General features: G+C 48.2%; 2 protein-coding genes across 7 annotated transcripts; both read right to left on the bottom strand.

Annotated features, from left to right (window-relative positions):
- Window positions 1-167: 167 nt before the first annotated feature.
- ATAT1 (alpha tubulin acetyltransferase 1) lies at window positions 168-12,334 on the bottom strand. 6 transcript variants are annotated; one of them, XM_061194915.1, is made up of 13 exons: window positions 12,192-12,334; window positions 11,656-11,716; window positions 11,451-11,542; window positions 11,270-11,330; window positions 11,033-11,146; window positions 10,744-10,845; window positions 6,027-6,072; window positions 5,839-5,907; window positions 4,176-4,247; window positions 3,763-4,006; window positions 900-979; window positions 766-808; window positions 168-412 (listed from the first exon to the last, which is right to left on the bottom strand). In XM_061194915.1, the coding sequence occupies exons 1-13, from the start codon at window positions 12,296-12,298 to the stop codon at window positions 238-240; spliced, it is 1,266 nt and encodes a 421-aa protein (XP_061050898.1). In that variant the 5' UTR covers window positions 12,299-12,334; the 3' UTR covers window positions 168-237. The 6 variants fall into 6 exon arrangements, with proteins under 6 accessions (XP_061050898.1, XP_061050899.1, XP_061050902.1 ...); XM_061194916.1 differs by having other exon boundaries at window positions 900-976; XM_061194919.1 differs by lacking the exon at window positions 12,192-12,334 and adding an exon at window positions 11,903-12,095.
- Window positions 12,335-12,820: 486 nt separating this feature from the next.
- MRPS18B (mitochondrial ribosomal protein S18B) lies at window positions 12,821-18,834 on the bottom strand. The gene is made up of 7 exons (XM_061195923.1): window positions 18,703-18,834; window positions 17,414-17,522; window positions 17,213-17,310; window positions 16,705-16,773; window positions 15,305-15,371; window positions 13,979-14,038; window positions 12,821-13,393 (listed from the first exon to the last, which is right to left on the bottom strand). Exons 1-7 carry the CDS (start codon window positions 18,778-18,780, stop codon window positions 13,098-13,100), a joined length of 777 nt encoding a protein of 258 aa, XP_061051906.1. The 5' UTR covers window positions 18,781-18,834; the 3' UTR covers window positions 12,821-13,097.
- Window positions 18,835-18,961: the final 127 nt, after the last annotated feature.

The raw sequence follows: 18,961 nt of genomic DNA, 5'->3' as shown, positions 1-18,961 counted from the left end.
GGGTGGGATTGAAATAATGACAATCGCGGTTTTCAGTAACTCTCGTGATAAAAATAAATACTTTATTGCTGTGGTTAAAAATAAGATACAAATGACTTGGCACTGATAAGAAAGCCTGTCGAATGAATGAATGAATGAATGAATGAATGAATACATCCATTGTGAGGGCGGGCTTTGGCTAGGTCCTGTGTGAGAGAGAAATAATACTGACTTTGAAGGTGTGAGAGGGGGCTGCGGTCACCAAGGCCTGGTGCTGCGACGTTCCTGCAAGTTTCGAATGAACCTGGCGTTGAACATGTCCCCGCCCATTGTCCAGGACTGGGCTGGTGGAGCCTGGGCCTGTGGAGGAACTGTGTGCATGGGTTCCTCCCCAGACCCATGCTGTGACAAGACCTGCTCCTCACTGGCAGACCTAGTAGGTGGGAGGGAGATGGAGAGTGGGTTACAGGGGTACTAAAGGGAGAATTAAGATCACAGCTTCTTAAAGGGCTGACTGGCTCTTGTGTAGAGGACGTATGATGGGGTATGAGGCTGGAACAATCAGTGCTATGTCCAAACCTGAAACCCCTCAGAGACTGCCAAAGGGAAGCACACGAGTCGAACCTATGGGGAAAGAGGCTTGTAGGGTGTTAGGTGGAAGGCTTTGCGGGAGGAGCTGGTGTCCAGTTCAGAGAGTGAGATTTAGGAAGAGGAAGTAGCTGAGAGTGACGTTAGGAAAGGAGTCAGAGGTGGTGCGAGGCTGGTAGGGGAGGGGTCAGACCTCACCTATTCTCTGTTTCCTGCTCCCCCTGCTTCAGTTCTTGGTTGCCTGTGGAAATACCAGGCATGTGCATGGGAAGGCTGGAGTAGGTAGTGAATATGGCCTACTTGATTTGAGGATAAGGAGATGAATAACTTACCTGTATTGAGGGATGAGGAATTCAACCGCCCATGGCGGCTATAGCTGCAGCTTTGGGCTACCAGCCCTGGGGGAGTCCTGCTGTAGAAGAAATGTGAGATGATGGGGAAAAGGCTACAGGATGAAAGATGAGTAGGTATGGAGGAATCAGAGGAGAATAATAAAAGGAACAGCACAGGAACAGAGAGAGGGGTAGTTATCATTCCTATGGGATTTTAATCTAAGTTGTGCCCCAGAAAAGGGAAGGGAGCTCATTTTATACCCCAAGATTTTCTGAAGCAGTCCTGACTTGCTGCTTTATTACTCCTAGTTGAGGTAATGTGTTAAAAGTAAGGCCAAATGTGCTCCAAATCATGTCATAAAAACAAATTCAGGGGAATTCCCTGGTGGTCCAGTGGTTAGGACTCCATGCTTCCACTGCAGGGGGCACAGGTTCGATCGCTGGTTGGGGCCTGGTCGGGGAACTAAGATCCCACAAGCCGTGTGGTTCGACCAAAAACAAACACACACACACAACCAGATTCACATATATGCAAAAAAAATTTTTTTGTCGGACCAGGTGCCCTGATGTTTGGTGTGGAAAACATGATTACCTTAATTTTAGGATACCTCAGCCAGAGGGAAATAGGGAGTGGTAAGGCTGAATTTAGGAAAAGGACTGTCTTGAGAAAGAGATCCAAGGGTTTAGTGAGGGAGAGGCCAGGAAATCAGTGGGAAGAGGAATTCAGGAAACAATTAGGGGACTGTTATCAGAAGGCAATTAGTGGATCCCAGAGATGTTAGTAAATCTTAACATCTCAGCAAGGGCTGGCCTGGGGTAAAGGGTAGAAGTGACTAGGGAGAGCTATAGGTTTCTGGAGAGAATGGAGGAGTAGATATAGAAGGCTACACAGAGGGATCCAGCGACTACATGAGAGGAGACAATCCGCAGAAGATCCCACAATGAAGATGGGGACAGGCAGACACCAGATCCTGCAAGGGGAGCTCTAAGACTCCTTGCTGGAAGATCTGCAGATCTCAGAGGTGAGGGAGAGAGAGGGACAGAGGTCCTGAGATCCCAGGAAAATAAGGGGTGATGCACAAACGAGGCTGAGACCTTAAGGTTTGTTTGGTGTTTTTTTTTTTTCTTTTGTAGTTTTTATCATTGAAAATGTCCATTTAAAAAACACAAAAGAATTCACACTTTATTCAGACAACGTTGAGAGGGAGAAGAAAAAGGAGTGAGTCAGAAGAGAGGGAGATCCTGCTCCCAAGGGTTTGTGGGAATACAGTAGGGGTATCTGAACTAGCACACATCCAGAGGGTAGGGAGGGGGAAGGATGTTCTATACCCTGGGTATGGAGCAGGGAAGAAGGTTCTTGCTACAGAGGAAAGAAGAAAGGAAGGCCAGAGGAGGAGTTCCCCCATCATCTCAAGACAATCTCACAAGACAGGAATCTATCAGTATCTAGCGACCGGGGAGGGATGGCTGCGAGAGGGTATTCCAGGAGCTAATAGAGCCTTGAGCCTCAGGCTTAGCTTCTGAAACTTGGCTAAGAGTGATCCTAGGGTGGTTGCTGGGATCTACTGCCAAGAAACAAACTCCCTCACAGAACCTGGACCCAGGGGAAGTGGTGGTGTCTGTAGAAGTGGGGCGAGTCTAGAGCCTCAAAGCAGACATCAGCTCGGGGTCCCCTGACAGATACACGTACACACAACATGTGGAAATTAAGAGTTTGGCAATGTTGAGTGGATCCCCTGGGGAGCTGGTAAGTCCCTGTCCTACCTGACTGGACTGCTCTGAAGCAGAGCTCACTCACTCGCTGGCGTCAGCAGGCTGATAGGGTAGCTGTGGTCAGTAGCACGAAGCAGTATTAGAGCTACCAGGAGACAGTGTAGTGGGACTATAGGATTCATTCCATGGACAAGACTCTTTAAAAGGTTTCCCTGGTAGAGGAGGCCCTTGGACCTTCCATGGTGTTCTAGAATCTGACTGCAAGCAAGACTATGTTTCTCTGCATAGTCTTCTCTGCCAACCAAGAAGTCTGGCAGCAAATGGGCTGTCTGTGGGAGAGTGTTCAGAGCCCGATTAGGAGAGAGGGGGTGCTTTCTATGGTAAGAAAAGCTACAAAGCATTAGGCCATCTGGGACCCTGACAACCCAGTTGTCCAAGAAAGGGGAAGAGGGAATCCTATGGGCTCTGTCAGGTTCCCCTGGATGTTGGGGGATACAATGGAAGATCCGGTCTGGGGTTCTCAGGGAGGGGGTCTCTGCCCTCGCCAGGTCTCCCAGGGAGGGGAGGGGCTTAGCTGTCTGTCAGTATCGACTCTCATCAGAGCGGGGAAGGGAGCTGTGGAAGGATGTTATGGGCAGGAGGAGGGGAGAGGGGAAATGGGGGGGAGAGAAAAACAGAAAGAGAAGTCAGAGGTGAAGAGAAAGCTGGGGAGAGAAAAAAAGGAGAGGCCCACTCTCTGCCTGCTGGGATGGGCTCCTGCCACACAAGGCACTGACCCAGGGCTGGTGGCTCCCCAAACTGTGTCAGAGATCCTGCCCCTTCCCAGCAAATGTTGAACCATGATTTCCCCAATCTTAGAGGCTCAGTCACCCACCCAACGGATCTGTGTTCTTCCTACGCTTCCTCCCAGCTCTCACTTAAACTAGAGTCCCTAGACTCTACATAAAGTCCTATTCTGCTCCTTCACTGTAATTTATTTCCAGACCACTCCCATAAATATTTTCCAATATATTCTTCTTGAAAGGTTTCAGGACTCTCCAGTCCTCCTGTCCTATTGCTTCATGTCTCTGATGGATTTACACTGCCCTCTGCCATTTCTAACACCCTGTCTGACAGTCGTGACATTCCCTAACCCTCCAGCTCCTATTACCTGGTGCGGCGACGCTGGGCTGGGCTGCCCCCTGGGTCAGTAGCAAGCAGAAGGCGGGCGGTGGGGTGCGGGGGGCAGAGGCGCAGGGAACGCAGCAACTCCTGCTCTGGCACGAAGGGGCGGAGGGGACCCCGTTCTGGCGAGTTTCCCAGGCTGCTGGAGCGCGGGGGTGGGTGGGCTGGAGGTGTAGCACGGCGAGGGGCTCTGTTCAAGGGCCAGGGAGGCTCCACAGCTACCTTCAGAACTGGGGAGAGGGAGAAAAAAGAGCAAGACAGAGAAGAAAAAGGAAAGGGGAGAGAGTCATGACAGCAAAGATTAGAGTAGAAAAAAGAGAAATCAGAGCCTTTAGAGAGAACAAATCTTTCCCCTGGGTTAAGGCCCCCCCAGGCCCAGACCCCCTACCCCAGTCTTACATTCTCGGTCACTAGAGGAGTATGGCTTTATGTCTCCCTCTGCTCTCTTGGGTGGCAGCTTCCTTGCTGGAGCTGGCAGTGGAGAGGACACAGGCAAGGTAAGCATTAGGAGGCATACTGTGCACCCCTTCACTACCCCCACAACCCCAAACCTCTGATCCCTGACACCACAGTTCCTCCGGGGAAAGGAGACTTCAGCTCCACCGCAGAAGCAGCTCTGTGGCACTGCCATCACACCAAAAGGGAATTCGGGGGGAAGGCTGGAGCATTTTGAGGAGAGCCAGAAGGAGTAGGCTGAATGCAGAGTTGGGGGGAAAGATCTGGGGGAGACTGTGGGGCCTGGGAGACGCAAGAGAAGGGCAGCCAAGGGAGGCGAGCTCTTACTGTCAGTGGGCGCTGTCAGGCCCCCCTGGGGTTCTGGGGCAGTGGAATGGTCCCAGCTGGGCCATCGAGGACCCCAGGTCCCTCTAGACAAGATGGACAAAGCCCTTGGTTAATCAGGAATTGCTTTGGAGAGGTCAGGGGAGGCTGGGGTGGGGCAGAACCTCCCCTTCTGGAGCAAAGATAGAAAGAGATTTACGTTTTATAAGGGGAAAAAAAGGATGAGGAAAAAACACAGACACCTGGAAAGGAGTTACCAGACAGAGTAAACGGGAGGCTCACGGACTGTCCCAGCCCTGCCTCCCGCCTCCTCACTTCTCCACTTGCCCCTCCCTTTCCCTCTCAAGAGGTTCTTTCTCCATCACGCGTAGCAAATGAGAGACTGCCCAGCGGATCCACTTAAACTTTAGGGTCCCCTCCCATGTGGACCTGGTCCTCACCGTCCTTGTTGGCTCTCTCTCCCTCTCACAGCTTTGGTCAGCAGGAGCTAGATGGGGGAAGCCTTGGAAATCAGAGCCGGTCACGGATATGAACTGCCTCTCTGTGCCTGACACTGGTAGATGCTAATCACTGGTGACAGATTGCTGTCTGGGTGGTGGTTACTCTGTTTCCTGGCCACGGAGGAGGTGAGAGAGCTAGCCAGAGAGCCAGCTCCTTCAGGAAAGGGCCCTTCTGTGCAGTGCGCACAGCACGGCCAGCAGAAGGCTGTGCCCCTCGGCCTTGAGAAGGAGAAAGGGGTGGGGCTCAGCCCGGCAGGGAGCATGTGTGTGGATGAGGATGGAATGCGGAACCTGGGCAGCATTTCAGTACCTCCTAGGTATGGTTTCTCCAGATCAATGTCATTATTTGGTTGGAAATGTTATAAATTCTGAGTGTTATCTTCTAAAACTAGTATTTAAGCTTTGGACCATTCAGGTCACTATTCTATGACTGGAAATGGAAGGGCTGACTGCACTTGCCTGTCCCTCACTGGCTGACAGAAGCCTGAGGAGTTTATGAAGGAACATGACTCTGGCCTATTTTGATGGGCCTGAAGCAGCAAGAGGCTCCATCAATGTCAACTGTCAAACAGGCTCCCAATGAGCTTGCTTAGTTGAAAGTCTTGCCAAGTATAAATACACTGAGCTCCCATGAGGGCAGAGGACATGGGTAATGTCTGCTGGGGACTTGGGTTGCTTTAGAATTCTCCCAAACTGCCCACAGATTGCACTGAGTTCCCAGTGGCCTCCAGAGTGCCTAGCCATCACAGCACTACAGATCCACCCATTCAATGCAGCTTTACCAGCAGGCATAGGATCAACCGCGGCAGCACAAGAGTGTCGAGTTGCCCTCAGAGAGGTAGCAGGGGGCCCTGTGAGGAAGGAAGCGGTGGTGCCCCTCAGTGAGGGGACCGATGGGACCAAGAATCCACCTCCTTCCTTCCCCTCACCCCAACTGCTTGACCAACACACACAAGGTGAGAAAACTTACGATGCTGATGGGCAAAGAATCCTTCGAAGATCACGAAGTTGTTCACCTGTAAGATGAAACAAGTGAAATATATTTGTCCATTCAGCCACTCAGCACATACTTGCGTACAGAACCCTGTGCTAGAAAAACCACAGTGGGAGGAACAAAAGCCAGCCTTCCTGTCCTTGTTGACAGACTCAGTCAAAATCTCAGACCCTGACAAGCTGATCCTAAAGTTGAATTGCAGAGGACCTCGAATAGCCAAAATAATCTCCAAGATTAACAAATGAATAACAAATTTGGGGAGGATTCACACTTCCTGATTTCAAAACTTACTACAAAGCTACAGTAATCAAAATAGTGTGGTAGAGGCACAGGATAGACATATAGACCAATGGAATGAATAAAGTTCAGAAATAAACCCATGTCTATGGTCAATTGATTTTCAATAAGGGTGCTAAGGCCATTCAATAGGGAAAGTATAACTTCTTCAACAACTGGTGTTTGGATAACTGAGTATCTACACGCAAGATAATTAATTTGGACCAAAAAATAGCTAAAAATGGATCAAAACTAAATGTAAGAGCTAACACCATGAAACTCTTGGAAGGAAACATTGACGAAAATCTTGATGACTTTGGACATGGTTTCTTAAATATGACACCAAATGCATAAGCAACGAAAGGAAAAAATAAATTACACTTCATCAAAAGTAAAAACTTTTGTGCGTCAAAAGACACTATCAAGAAAATGAGGGGCTTCCCTGGTGGTGCAGTGGTTGAGAATCTGCCTGCCAATGCAGGGGACACGGGTTCGAGCCCTGGTCTGGGAAGATCCCACATGCCGCGGAGCAACTGGGCCCGTGAGCCACAACTACTGAGCCTGCGCGTCTGGAGCCTGTGCTTCGCAACGAGAGGCCGCGACAGTGAGAGGCCCGCACACCGCGATGAAGAGTGGCCCCCACTCGCCACAACTAGAGAAAGCCCTCGCACAGAAACGAAGACCCAACACAGCCAAAAATAAAAATAAATTAATTAAAAAAAAAAAAAGAAAATGAAAAGAAAACCCAAGAATAGGAGGAAATATTTGCAAATCGTATATCTAATAAGGGTATTGTATCCAGAACATAAAGAACTCTTCCAGAACAAACAGACAAAAAACATAATTTTAAAAATGGGCATAGGGCTTCCCTGGTGGCACAGTGGTTAAGAATCCACCTGCCAATGCAGCAGACATGGGTTCGAGTCCTGGTCCAGGAAGATCCCACATGCCACGGAGCAACTAAGCCCGTGCGCCACAACTACTGGGCCTGCGCTCTAGAGCCCGCAAGCCACAACTACTGAGCCCGTGTGCCACAACTACTGAAGCTCGTGCACCTAGAGCCTGTGCTCCACAACAAGAGAAGCCACCGCAATGAGAAGCCTGCACACCGCAACGAAGAGTAGCCCCCGCTCACCGCAACTAGAGAAAGCCGCATGCAGCAACAAAGACCCAGTGCAGCCAAAAATAAAATAATAATTAATTTTTTTAAAAACGGCAAAGACTTGAATAAACATTTCTCCAAAGAAGATATACAAATGGCCAATAAGCACTTGAAAAGATACTCAACGTCATTAGTCATTAGGGAAATGCAAATCAAAACACAAAGAGATACAACTTCACAACAATTATTATGGCTATTATAAAAAGAAAAAAGAAAAATAAATTTTGGTGAGGATGTCAAGATACTAGAGCTACCACACATTGCTGATGGAGATGTAAAATGTTGCAGTCATTGTGGAAAAACCGTTTCTTAGTTCCTCAAAAAGTTAAACACAGGATTACCATATGACCCAGCAATTCTACTCTTAGGTATATACCCAGGAAAACTGGAAATATATGTGCTTGGAGACATGGCTTGCCCAAAGTCTAGTAGCTACAAGTGGCAGAACTGGGTCTCAAATCCCAGACTCCTGATTCTAGTTGAGGCATTTCAGCCAGGAATACAGTGTAGTCATTAGAGGGGGCTATGGGTTCAAATTCAAGCTCTGCCATTTATTAGCTGTGCAACTTGGTCAAGTCACTAATCTGTATAAACCCAAAATGGGGTCAATAATGGCAACTACCTCAAAGAAATGTACAAGGATCAACAGAGATAATGCATGTAGATACCACACAGAGCTCATGAAACATCAGTTGTTATTGGGTTGGCCAAAAAGTTCGTTCGGGTTTTCCAGACAGATGTTACAGACAAACTGGAACGAACTTTTTGGCCAACCCAATATTATTTACACTCTATACTGCCCTGCTCTTACATGTTACCTGGGTAATGCATTTGATGCTGGATACTGTGTTTCTTCTGTTGCTCTCTGCTGCCTCTTAATGGAAAAATGATGTCCTACTCTGGGAGCACATTCTAAGGAGACCCTGTCTATCTCCTGCCTTCACCCTGCTGTAATGTCTACCAACCCACCCACCCTCATCCTCCCCCAACAAGCATATGCCCAGCACTCCAGCCAAACAAAACTGCTTGCAGTGCCCTGAAAGGTAGATTAATATCTCTCTGACTTTGCTCGTGCTGGTTCCTACATGAAAAGCACCTTAGCCTGCCCACTTCTGTCCACCTGACGAACACCTTTCAAGATTAAGATAAGCCTAACTCACTTTATGCCCCCTCTGTAAGCACACCAATTAATCATGTTACAAGGGATTAACTGTCCGTGCTCCTACCCAAGGCTCGCTTGTCAACCCAATCCCAAGCCCACTCAACGACACTGCTTCAGCAATTCTTCCCACTTTCTCTGACATCATCAGATTTTCTCTCTACTGAGTCATTCTTATGCTGTTCATTTTTATGCAACTGAAAAGAATCAACCCTCTCTTGATCCATATCCCCCTCTAGCTCTTGCTCTATTTCTGTTCACATTAAAGCAGCATTCAAAAGAGTGGCCTATTCTTGCTGCCTCCAGTTCTGAGCTTCTCAATCTCCTAAAGCCACTCCATCCAGGCTTCCACCCACCAGTGTGCTGAAACCGCTTGTCAGGAACACCAGTGGCTTCAGGCAGCTAAATCCAATGGTCACTTCTCGGACCTCTTCTTACCTCAGTGATCAGTAGCATTTGACTCAGTAAGCCATTCCTTCCTTTTGCAAACACTTTCTTCACTGGCCTTGCAGGTCACTTTACTTCTAAGTTTGCATCTACTTCACTAGTCACTCCTCAGCTGCATTTGCTGCTTCTTCTCCTTCCTGACTTTCCAAGAGTGCCCAAGGGCTCAAGTCCTTGGACCACTTCTTTATAGATACTCACTCCATGGCGGTTTCATCCTGTCTCACTGCTTTCAGTACCCTACGTGTGGTGAAAACTCTCCACCCCAAACCTCTTCTCTGAACTCCAGGGAAGTAACCAACCTGGACTCATCACGGACATCTCCAATTAACATATTCAAGATGGACTCCTACTATGTTCCCCCAAAGCTGCTCCACCTTCCATCAGTTAATGCAATGCCATCCTTCCAAGTGCTCAGGCCAACAACTTTGGGATCACCCTTAACTCCCTCTTTTTTCTTCACAAACAATCTATCAAGAAAAATTATTTGCTTTAACTTCAAAATACCTACAATCTGACCACTCCTTACCATCTCTACTGCTACCATTTTAGAGTGAGCCACCACCATTTTCCAGCAGGATTGTTGCTTCCTAACTTGCTTGTACCCTCACCCCTCTACTACCTATTCTTAACAGGCAAAGTGCTCTGGTTTAAAGTAAGTCACATCATATTCTCCCCCTGCTCAAACCCCACTGATGGCTCTCCTTTTCTCACGTAGAGTAAAGGCCCAAGTCTTTGCAATAGCCTATAGAATCCTAAATGTCTTTCCTCCCCCATTACTGCTCTGATCTCATCTACCACACTCCCCCCTCACTCATGCTGCTCTAGGCACACCAGCCAATTTTCCAGGCGCACTCCCACCTGTGGCCTTTGCACTAGCCGTTCCCTTTGCCTGGGATGCTCCCTCTCCAGATATTACTTAGCTCATAGTCTCACCTCTTTAAGTTATTGCTCAAGTGACACTTTCTCAGTGAGGCCTTTCCTGCTTATCCCATTTAAACCTGCAATCCCACACACTCCCATCCTCACCATGGCACTCCCAAGCCTTCTTACTTGCTCTCATTTTCCTAGAGCACTTATCATCAATCATAGTATATACTTGTTTATTATGTTTGTCTGTCTCCCCAAGTAGAATATAAGCTCCGTGAGAACAGAGACTTTTATCTGTTTCATTGAATAAAGTCTTTCTAGAGCCCAGAACAGTGCCAGGTACTCTAATAAATATATGTTGAATGAATGGACAGCATTAGCACCATTATATTGCATCTACTTATAAACAAACCACCTTGCCCAAAATAGACCAAATCTCCCTGAGGACAGGGAATGTATATTATTCTGAGCCCTTACTAAATCTTGATAGACTAGGTAATGGTCTATGTGAAAACAAGGAGATGAAAATGAGCTGACTATGTTTGGGGCATAAACAGACTTTTGGGTGTACACAACAGCCCATGATGAAAAATAAAAATAGATGAGAGTGAAACAGCTGCAGGATGAGAGATGGTACCCTGCCCCCCAGAACTTAGCTGTATAAAATAAGTCCTATATAATGGGGAATAAGGAGTGCTTGGAAGGTGCCATTTGTTTGCCCGCAAAAAATAAATAAATTCAGTGGGAATGCTCAGTGGGGTCTACTCTCTGAAACCTCTAACCTGTGGGACTGTGGTCTCCAGGTTGTAGTGTTTATTCAGGAACTTCAGCAGCTTCTGTGAGGGTCGGTCAATAGCCAGTTGGTGTGGTTCAACTCGCTCCTTCTGCAGGGAACAGGAGACTCAGGGTAGGAGCAGGCATGGGCAAAGCAGGCCAACAGGAACCCAGTCACCTGGGAAGGATATGGGAACATGGGGGGTGGGAGGGTGGGAGGCAGGGCCTCTGGAAGGACTCAGGACAAGGGACCTTTGATCTCCATTTTGGATGAACTGGTGAAGAGATAAATAATACCTGCAACATATACTGGAAGAGTTCTCGTCCATGGCCATGGCGCTGAAGTGACTCATGGATGTAAAAGTCCAAGATGCAAAGTGGTTCTACCTCATTGTGAGCCTCACGGTCATCCTAAGAGGTAAAAGAACAACAAAGACCTTCTAGGACCCAGACATCATTGCCACCTTCCAATCTCCAGCACTTCTGTTCTCAGGAGCCAAGGCATATGAACTTTCAGTTTCCAATGACACTCACCAGTACAAAGAGTTTCTTATATCCAACTTTAAGGAAGCCAACAATGGCTCCTTTTCCAGCCCTGTAGGATGGGGAAAATAACAATAATGAGCAGCTATCTGGAAGAGGTAGAGTCAAAATAGGGAGAGAGGCTGGGAGAGGGAGGAATTAAGTATAGGGTAGAATGGTATTTGGCACTCACAGTCGAGCTGAAGTATCTTTGAGTATATACATAACGTGGCGGTTACTCTGCATCCTTGATGCACTGGTGATGGGAGCAGGAAGATGCTGGGCCTGCCAGGAATTTGAAGACAGACTTTCTACAAGTCCCTTCCACAGGACCCAGGCCTCCCTTACCAACTGTCCCCAGAGAGGCCTCCCTTTACTCCATGTAGACTCCCCATTACCTTAGCAGAAGCCTTGCCCAGTTCATCTACAATGGTCATAATTTGCTGCTGCAGATCAACACTACAGAAAGAGAGGAGATCAAGAGTCAGATACTCACTGAATTAGAGGGTCCTGGGCACTCACTCCCTGGGAATCTGGGCGATAACCGCAACCCCAGTTCAGTACTTCAGGCCCTCTGCCTTTACCTTGGAATCTTCCAACCTGATTTCCCGCCCCACTCTTCTGGAGCCCAAACTTTTGCCACACTTCCTTTCAGTGTGGTACACTCCCTCCTCCCTTGAAGTTATTGTGGGGAAGCAGGAAGGGCAGGTCAACCACATCCTTTGGTTGGGACCACCATGGGGCCAAGGGATGAAAGGTGACAGATTCAAGCCCCAATCAACCCCACTAGTTCTAGGATCAAAGGTCACCAAAAAGGCGAGCCAGGACATCAAAAGGAGCAGACACTAGTCAGTGAGAAGGGGGCGTGGTGCCTGGACCAGGTTTCGAGAGGAACCGGGAGAGAAGGGCCGTGGGGGCAGGTTTGAGATGTCACCGGGCCGGCGTTGTGGTTCCGGGTCGGCGGGCCGGTGGCCGTAGGTGCTGGTCTAGCACCGTGATCCGCTCCGGGAGCAGCGCGTCCACATCGAACGGGAACTCCATGGCCCATTGTGCGCGGCCGGACCCGCCCCACGCGACGTCACTTCCGCCCCTCCGCCACCGCCCCGCCCACCGCAATCTTTACTTCCCCTGCCGCGCCCCCGGGTCCCTAGGGGGGTCGCCCCCCCCCACCACCACCACCGCCCCCCACCCACCACCTGCCAGCATCCCAGCAGCCGGCCCGGAGACCCCGTTCTTTTTGCCAGACCAGCTGTCACTTAGCAACGCCACTCATCCCATCCGCGCCTCCCACGGCAGCGGGTGCCATAGCAACGCATTTTTCTTAGGCCTAGTGTCTCATTCTCCAACCCTTTAGCCCCTCAGTGAACAGCTGGGTATGGTGGGAACACCGTGCATCGGGCACAGGGGGGCACAGGTGATCATCACATAATGGCACAACTGCTCATCCCAGGTGGCTTCTGGTCCCGAGTGCACTGGTCGGACTGGCTCAAGCCTGACCACTCCTCTCCCCACAGCAGCACCCACTGCCCCCCAATCCTCCATAGCACTCATCTGAAATGCAGCCCAGAGACAGGATTCAGCTTTATTGTGGAAAAACCCAGCTGGCACAGGTCTGAAACAGTAGCAGAATGTATAGCCCATCTATTGACAACATATAGGGGCTGGGGCTTCTGATACACATCTGTACTGCCCTCCCTCAGCCTCAGATGTATTTATCCCTTTCACCAACAATCATTTCCTTTCTCTGGCCCTGGGCCTGCCACTGGCCACAATGTAGACAGCTCTTCAGGGTGAAATACTGTGTAAGGGACCCTCCGGCTCCCTTCCTAGTCTACAGCTCCTACAGAGCAGTTTGGGGGCCCGCCTGCTCAGTGGAGGAGGCTTCAACTGGGGCTGTGCGGGGCACCTTGGGCATTGACTCAGGCGGAGGGCCACTTTCTTCTCGGAGATGGCCCTGGTACAGCCGACGAAGGCGGGACAGCTCTCTGTCTGGTGGCTGTTTCCAGCTGTACCATGGGTACCAGGGATCACCTGAAACCAGAGTGGGAGCTGGCGGAGTGGCACTCACAGCTCCATGAGAGGTACTGAAGTCAGGGTCCCGGGGTTCAACCTGGGGAATGTGGTAACTGAGGAGACCTGGGGGATTAAAAAAAAGAGAATGCCAGAGAAGGGAGGAAAGGTACTTCAGATTAAGACAGATAATAAGAAAAACGACCTATAAAGGGAGGGAGGGACCAGTCAGAGCCGCTGGGTACATTTATGCATGTGGTATGCTGCACAGAAGCAACTGGCCAAGGGGGCAAGTGTGGGCTGACATGCTGCCCAGGCTCTTGCCTGCCAAGCTGTGCAAGCCTGTGCCAAGGCTCTGAAGCTGCATCTGCCCTAACAGAGGGGTACCTTTTCCTAATTTGTGCAAAAGTGTCATGGAGCCCAGGGTCAGAAATTTATACAAAGCTCCTCCTATGATTTAGACATGGCATTGGGACAACATTTATAAAATAAGAAGGCAGAGAAAGAGGAAGAAAAAGGGGACAGGGCAATGACAAGATAAGAGACTCAGGAGAGGAAACAAGGGACAGTGGAGTGATGAAAGAAGAGAGTCTTTGGAAGAATATGGGTGCTACCTTCTCAGATAGGTGGAAGCATTTATATCCACCCTCCAGCCCTAAGTCACCTTCTTTATGCCTAACAAAACTGCCCTGTGCCCCTTCTCATGCTTACCATGATCCCTGGCTTTCTGGATGGCCTGGGTCAACTTCTTGTGTTGCTTCATACAGACCCCTGTGAAAAAAGGTAACTCAGAGATCATTTTATAAGTCACAGTAAATAAAGAACACAACTGCTTCTACATGGTGATAGAGGCTTAGATTTGGAAGACCTAGCTCTACCTAATGACCCCATTCCCCTGACCCCTCCGCAAGGCTCGGTTTCCCCTTCTGCCCAGTGGGAAGAACCTTCTCTCTCTCTCTGAGAACCAGGATGAAGACTTAGGAGGGTCTAGCCACTATAGAGAAGCCACTTAACGGTAAAGGTTTCAAGACAGGGAGCAGAACACAATTCAAAGGGCAAGTGTGGTTAGTTAAAGGGCTGAGTTGGACAATCCACAGAGAAAGATTCAATAAAGGAAGAATGAATTTCAGATCTGGGCAAGACGATCTGAGAAACTAGCAAAATAATCCCTTCAGCCTTTTACAGCTTGACTATAGAATTCTTCTTAAAACTCCTTGGGAATTCCCTGGCGGTCCAGTGGTTAGGGGCTCTGTGCTCTCACTGCCGCGAGCCTGGGTTCAATCCCTGGTTGGGAAACTAAAATCCCACAAGCCGTGCGGTGTGGCCAAAAAAACCCACAAAAAACCAAACTAAGCCAAAACAAAAACAAACTCCTTGACAAACCAAACTCCACGGATCATGCTACCATGCCACAAAAGGGTGGACTCCGATTATTCTTTGCAAATTTATCTTGCTTTGGAGCAGGGGTTGGCAAAATGTTCTCTGTACAGGGCCATATACTGGAGGCAATGTGGCATATGTTTTAGGCATATGTGATAGTCTGTCTCAGCTCCTCAACTCTGCCATTGTAGCCTGGAAGGAGTTGTAGACAATATGAAAATAAATGAACATGACAGTGAGCCAGATTTGGCCTGTGACTGTAGTTAGGGAATGGATGTAATCTTGAATTGGTGAGCTTACACCAAATTTGGGAAATCTAACTGAATTGTCAATGGAATAAAAGTAAGGTCAATTTATGAGAAAGCCTTCCGTAAAAGTGAAGAGACCCTATAGAAAGGAAACAATCAGCACCATTTACCTTTTAACAGTTCCATTTAGATAGTTTGCTTATCCTGGTACTCGCCTGTATCTTTTGTCCACATGTAACTGTTTTAGCATGTGAGTATCCCCATTAGGCCAAGATTTCCAAAAGGTTCCATCACATTTTTTAGGCCATTAGTAGGAACCACCAAATAAATACCTGTTGTCTGTCTTAATAAATATAAGAAGTGCTGTAAGGAAAAGCTATTCCGGTGGTGACAGGGATGATGGCCTGACCTGTATATGGAGCATGGAAGATGATACCCGTGTGGGCGCAGACAAACTGTTCCAAGAGCTTCACATTCTGTAGGAAAAAGTGGTGGAGAAACAAGAGAGAGGGAAGGGAAGGTAGCAAGACGATCAGAGACTAAAAGTGCACAATTCCTGCACACCCACACAAATGACCTTGACCCTTCTACATCTCTCCAGGTGCTACTTTCCTTCAGGTCCTGGTTTTAGCCCCATCCCTTTACTGAACACATTCTTGCAAACTTTTTCCCTTTCCTGGCCTTCCAACCATTTCACATACACATCCTGCGTTTTGTCACTGAGACTCACATAGAATTCTCTTCTGCAGGGGTTAGGTTCTAAAGTCAGCCCTTCATGCAACAAATTAGGGACAGTCTGTTGGAAGATCCCTGAAATCACCCAGAAAATGTAGTACGTGTTATAATGTACATTTACAAATGATTAACTTATATAAAAGCATGGTATATGTAATGTATATGTTTACTAAAATCAATTTTAGAGATTTAATTATTACAGTGACTCCCAGCCAGTAATTAATTACAGGTGGTGAGACTCCCAAAGAAAAAGCAGGTATATCTGTGGAGTGGAATGGCAGGCAGAATCATCTGCACTCTTCAATCTGTAATCTTTCTCTCTCTCTTAGTCATGTAATTTGTTATAAACTGTATACAAATGATTATAGCCTTTTTTTGGTAACCAATTATACACAGCTGAAATTGAGAAGTATCTTCTGGACTCCTCTACAACCTGTATCAGAAGGAGCCTGAGAGCAGTCAGACACCCCCATCTGCTGATTGATTGACACATGAATGCCCTCTGACTTCCCTGATGACCAGCCATTCAGCTTCTGCCCTAATACCTTGTAATACTGCAAGCTCGGAAGGGCACTTTTCCATTACCATCTTTATAAGGTTTTCGAATCCTTTAAAGAAGAAGTTCTGTCCTTCTCACAATGAAGGTTTTTTGAAAAAATAACTAGATTATACCTTGCTTCATGTATCTGCCCTCCAGCCCCAAGTCTCAGCATGCCACCAAACATCAACATGACAACGAAATAAAGAAAATCTCAGGAAAAAACTAGTCCAATCTACTTGCTAACAACTGTGATTGATACAAATGAACCTTTGGGCATTGCCCTCACATTAGAAACAAGCATTTCTCTTGCCAATTTAGACTGTAAATTTCATAGACAAGGGATGAAACTTTTTGGTAAAACCCATAGTAGAGCGCAAAAGGCTAGAAGGAGGAATGTTTTTATATTACCAGAAAGTCAATACAAAATGGACTTTAGGGGCACCAGGATATGAAGAGCGGGGCACCTAAAGTAATCTCTTTAGCATTGCAAAAAAGTCTCCAAGTCTTTATCCTGGAGAAAAGATTCTCCTTACCCTAAAGTCAACGTGCAACTTCTGATCCCGGCAGATGGGGCAGGGATTCCCAGCAATTTTATTTCCACGCTGTAGAGAGAAGAAACTGGCAGGTGAAGCTGTTCAAAGCCCTGTCAGAAAGAGTGCCGCTGGGGACTTCCCTGGTGGCGCAGTGGTTAAGAATCCGCCTGCCAATGCAGGGGGACACGGGTTCGAGCCCTGGTGTGGGAAGATCCCACATGATGCTGAGGAACTAAGCTCGTGCACCACAACTACTGAGCCTGTGCTCTAGAGCCCGTGCTCCACAACAAGAGAAGCCACTGCAATGATAAGTCCATGCACTGCAACAAAGAGTAGCCCCTGCTCCCTGCAACTAGGGAAAGCCCGCATGCAGCAACGAAGACCCAACGCAGCCAAAAATAAAAATAAATAAAATAAATAATAAATTAAAAAAAAAAAAGTGCTGCTGCCGCTATCACTATGGCCTCCAGCCCCACTCCACATCCACGTGCCACACTCAGAAACTCACAATACATGTCTTTCGAGTCCGCTGTGGGGGTATTCCACCTTTGTGGTTGCGACGGTAGTCAGCCCAGACAGGGCGAGAACCATAGCGGTTCTGGTATTCTGAAATGAAAGACCATACAAGTTATTCCTGGGTGGTGGTGATGGGCGGGTCTCTGTTTATTTCAGACCTCACTTGACCCTCCCCTTCCCCATTTAGAAGTACCTTCTGAGTCCAGATATTTCCAGGGTTCATCCTTATAAGGGGAAACGGGAACTGGGGGCAAAGAATCGTCCTCAGGGGGGGCTTTGGTGCAAAGAGTCTGGAGGGGAACCTATAAAAAGAGGAGCAGAGGCGAAATGAGACAATGAGTTCAAGGACAAGACCTGATTGGTTTGCTGCCCACACTTCAGGGAGAAAGGGGAAGGCACGCCCACTGTGTAAATGAAATACAGCAGGAATATGCTATATATGGGAGATAGCATTTTGTGGGAGATTAAGTTTACATCAACAACGACTATCCCTACCTCCAACTGGATCTTGAAAGAAAAGGTAACATTAGAAGATAAACCAGCACAGGTGACTGGGAAGCAAATTTATTTGAAAAGACAATTCAAAAACCTGGCACGTATAAGGCATTCATGTTTTCTGGGATGAACTCAGTCTACTGGAGGAAAAGGGAGAATGTCCATCTTCTTGGAATTAAGATGTGTGGCAGGAAGGGGATGCAAAGGACATGCGCGTCTCCAGCTCGATCCAATCCAATCACTCAGTTGCCCAGCCTTCTAAGAAGTTGAAGGTCAACATTCCACATGGCAGAACAAACTTGAGTCCTAACACTACCTCTAAAGCGACCAGGCCTGTAGTTAACTCTGTGGTGACCCCTGTCACCACTTTTCAGTCCCACTTTAGCGACTGGCAGTTGGGCAAGCCTTCCCATCTCACCCTGCCCCACCAAGAATCTGCCCTGCCCATAACCTCCAGGGTGGTGAGTACGTGAGGCTGGAGGGAAAACTCAATCCAAAGTTAAGCTCTCATGTATGCTTTGATAGGAAACTGATTTAGTGAGATAAAGAGCCGAGTAACTGGTCCCAGGTCATGAGAATGTATCCTGGCTTTACTGGAAGATAGTAGGGCTGGTAGAAGTTAGTGTCCCTCAACCCAAGAACACTCCCTGGCATCGAAGATTTAGACACCACCTGTACAGTTAACAGTTGGTTTGTGTATGGCCAAGAGATCCATTCCACCGCCTAATTATTCAGCCGAGATGGAAACTTGGGAAGAGGAGGACATCCAACCCTTGCTCTTTACCCTCGACTCGAGATTAGAAAACGTGCACTGTATTGAGGAATGAGAAGGGAAGGAGGAGGGTGGTGGAAGCAAAGCGTTGCCTTGACAGCCAAGGCAGAAGCACTTGGGAAGGCCTCCGCTCCTGGATTCCCAGCAGTGGAGCGACGACCTTGAAAAGGTACAACCAAATTTGGGGTTGTACAAAATGTGCCCCAAGGAGTTACCTGAACTCCGTAGGCACCTCTGAAGGGCGAAATGCTTGGAAGGCGCCTCAGCAACACGTTCAATGTGGAGGCAGCCATCTTGACATACGCACAAAGCAGGAAAAGCGACTGCGCATGCTCCAGGAAATAGATTAGGGTAGGGCCAAGGCCGACCCCGCAGTGCGGAAGGCGGCAGCGCATTTGCGTCAGGACGGAAGCGTGAAAGGGAAGCCGTAGGGAGAGGCCAATTTCAACTGCGTCACTGTCGAATTCGGCCTCA

The sequence above is a fragment of the Eubalaena glacialis genome, chromosome 7, assembly GCF_028564815.1.
Source record: "Eubalaena glacialis isolate mEubGla1 chromosome 7, mEubGla1.1.hap2.+ XY, whole genome shotgun sequence".
In the NCBI taxonomy this organism is placed as follows: Eukaryota; Metazoa; Chordata; class Mammalia; order Artiodactyla; family Balaenidae; genus Eubalaena; species Eubalaena glacialis.
Note: the sequence above shows the minus strand (reverse complement) of the source record. Positions and strands in the feature narration are given on the sequence as shown.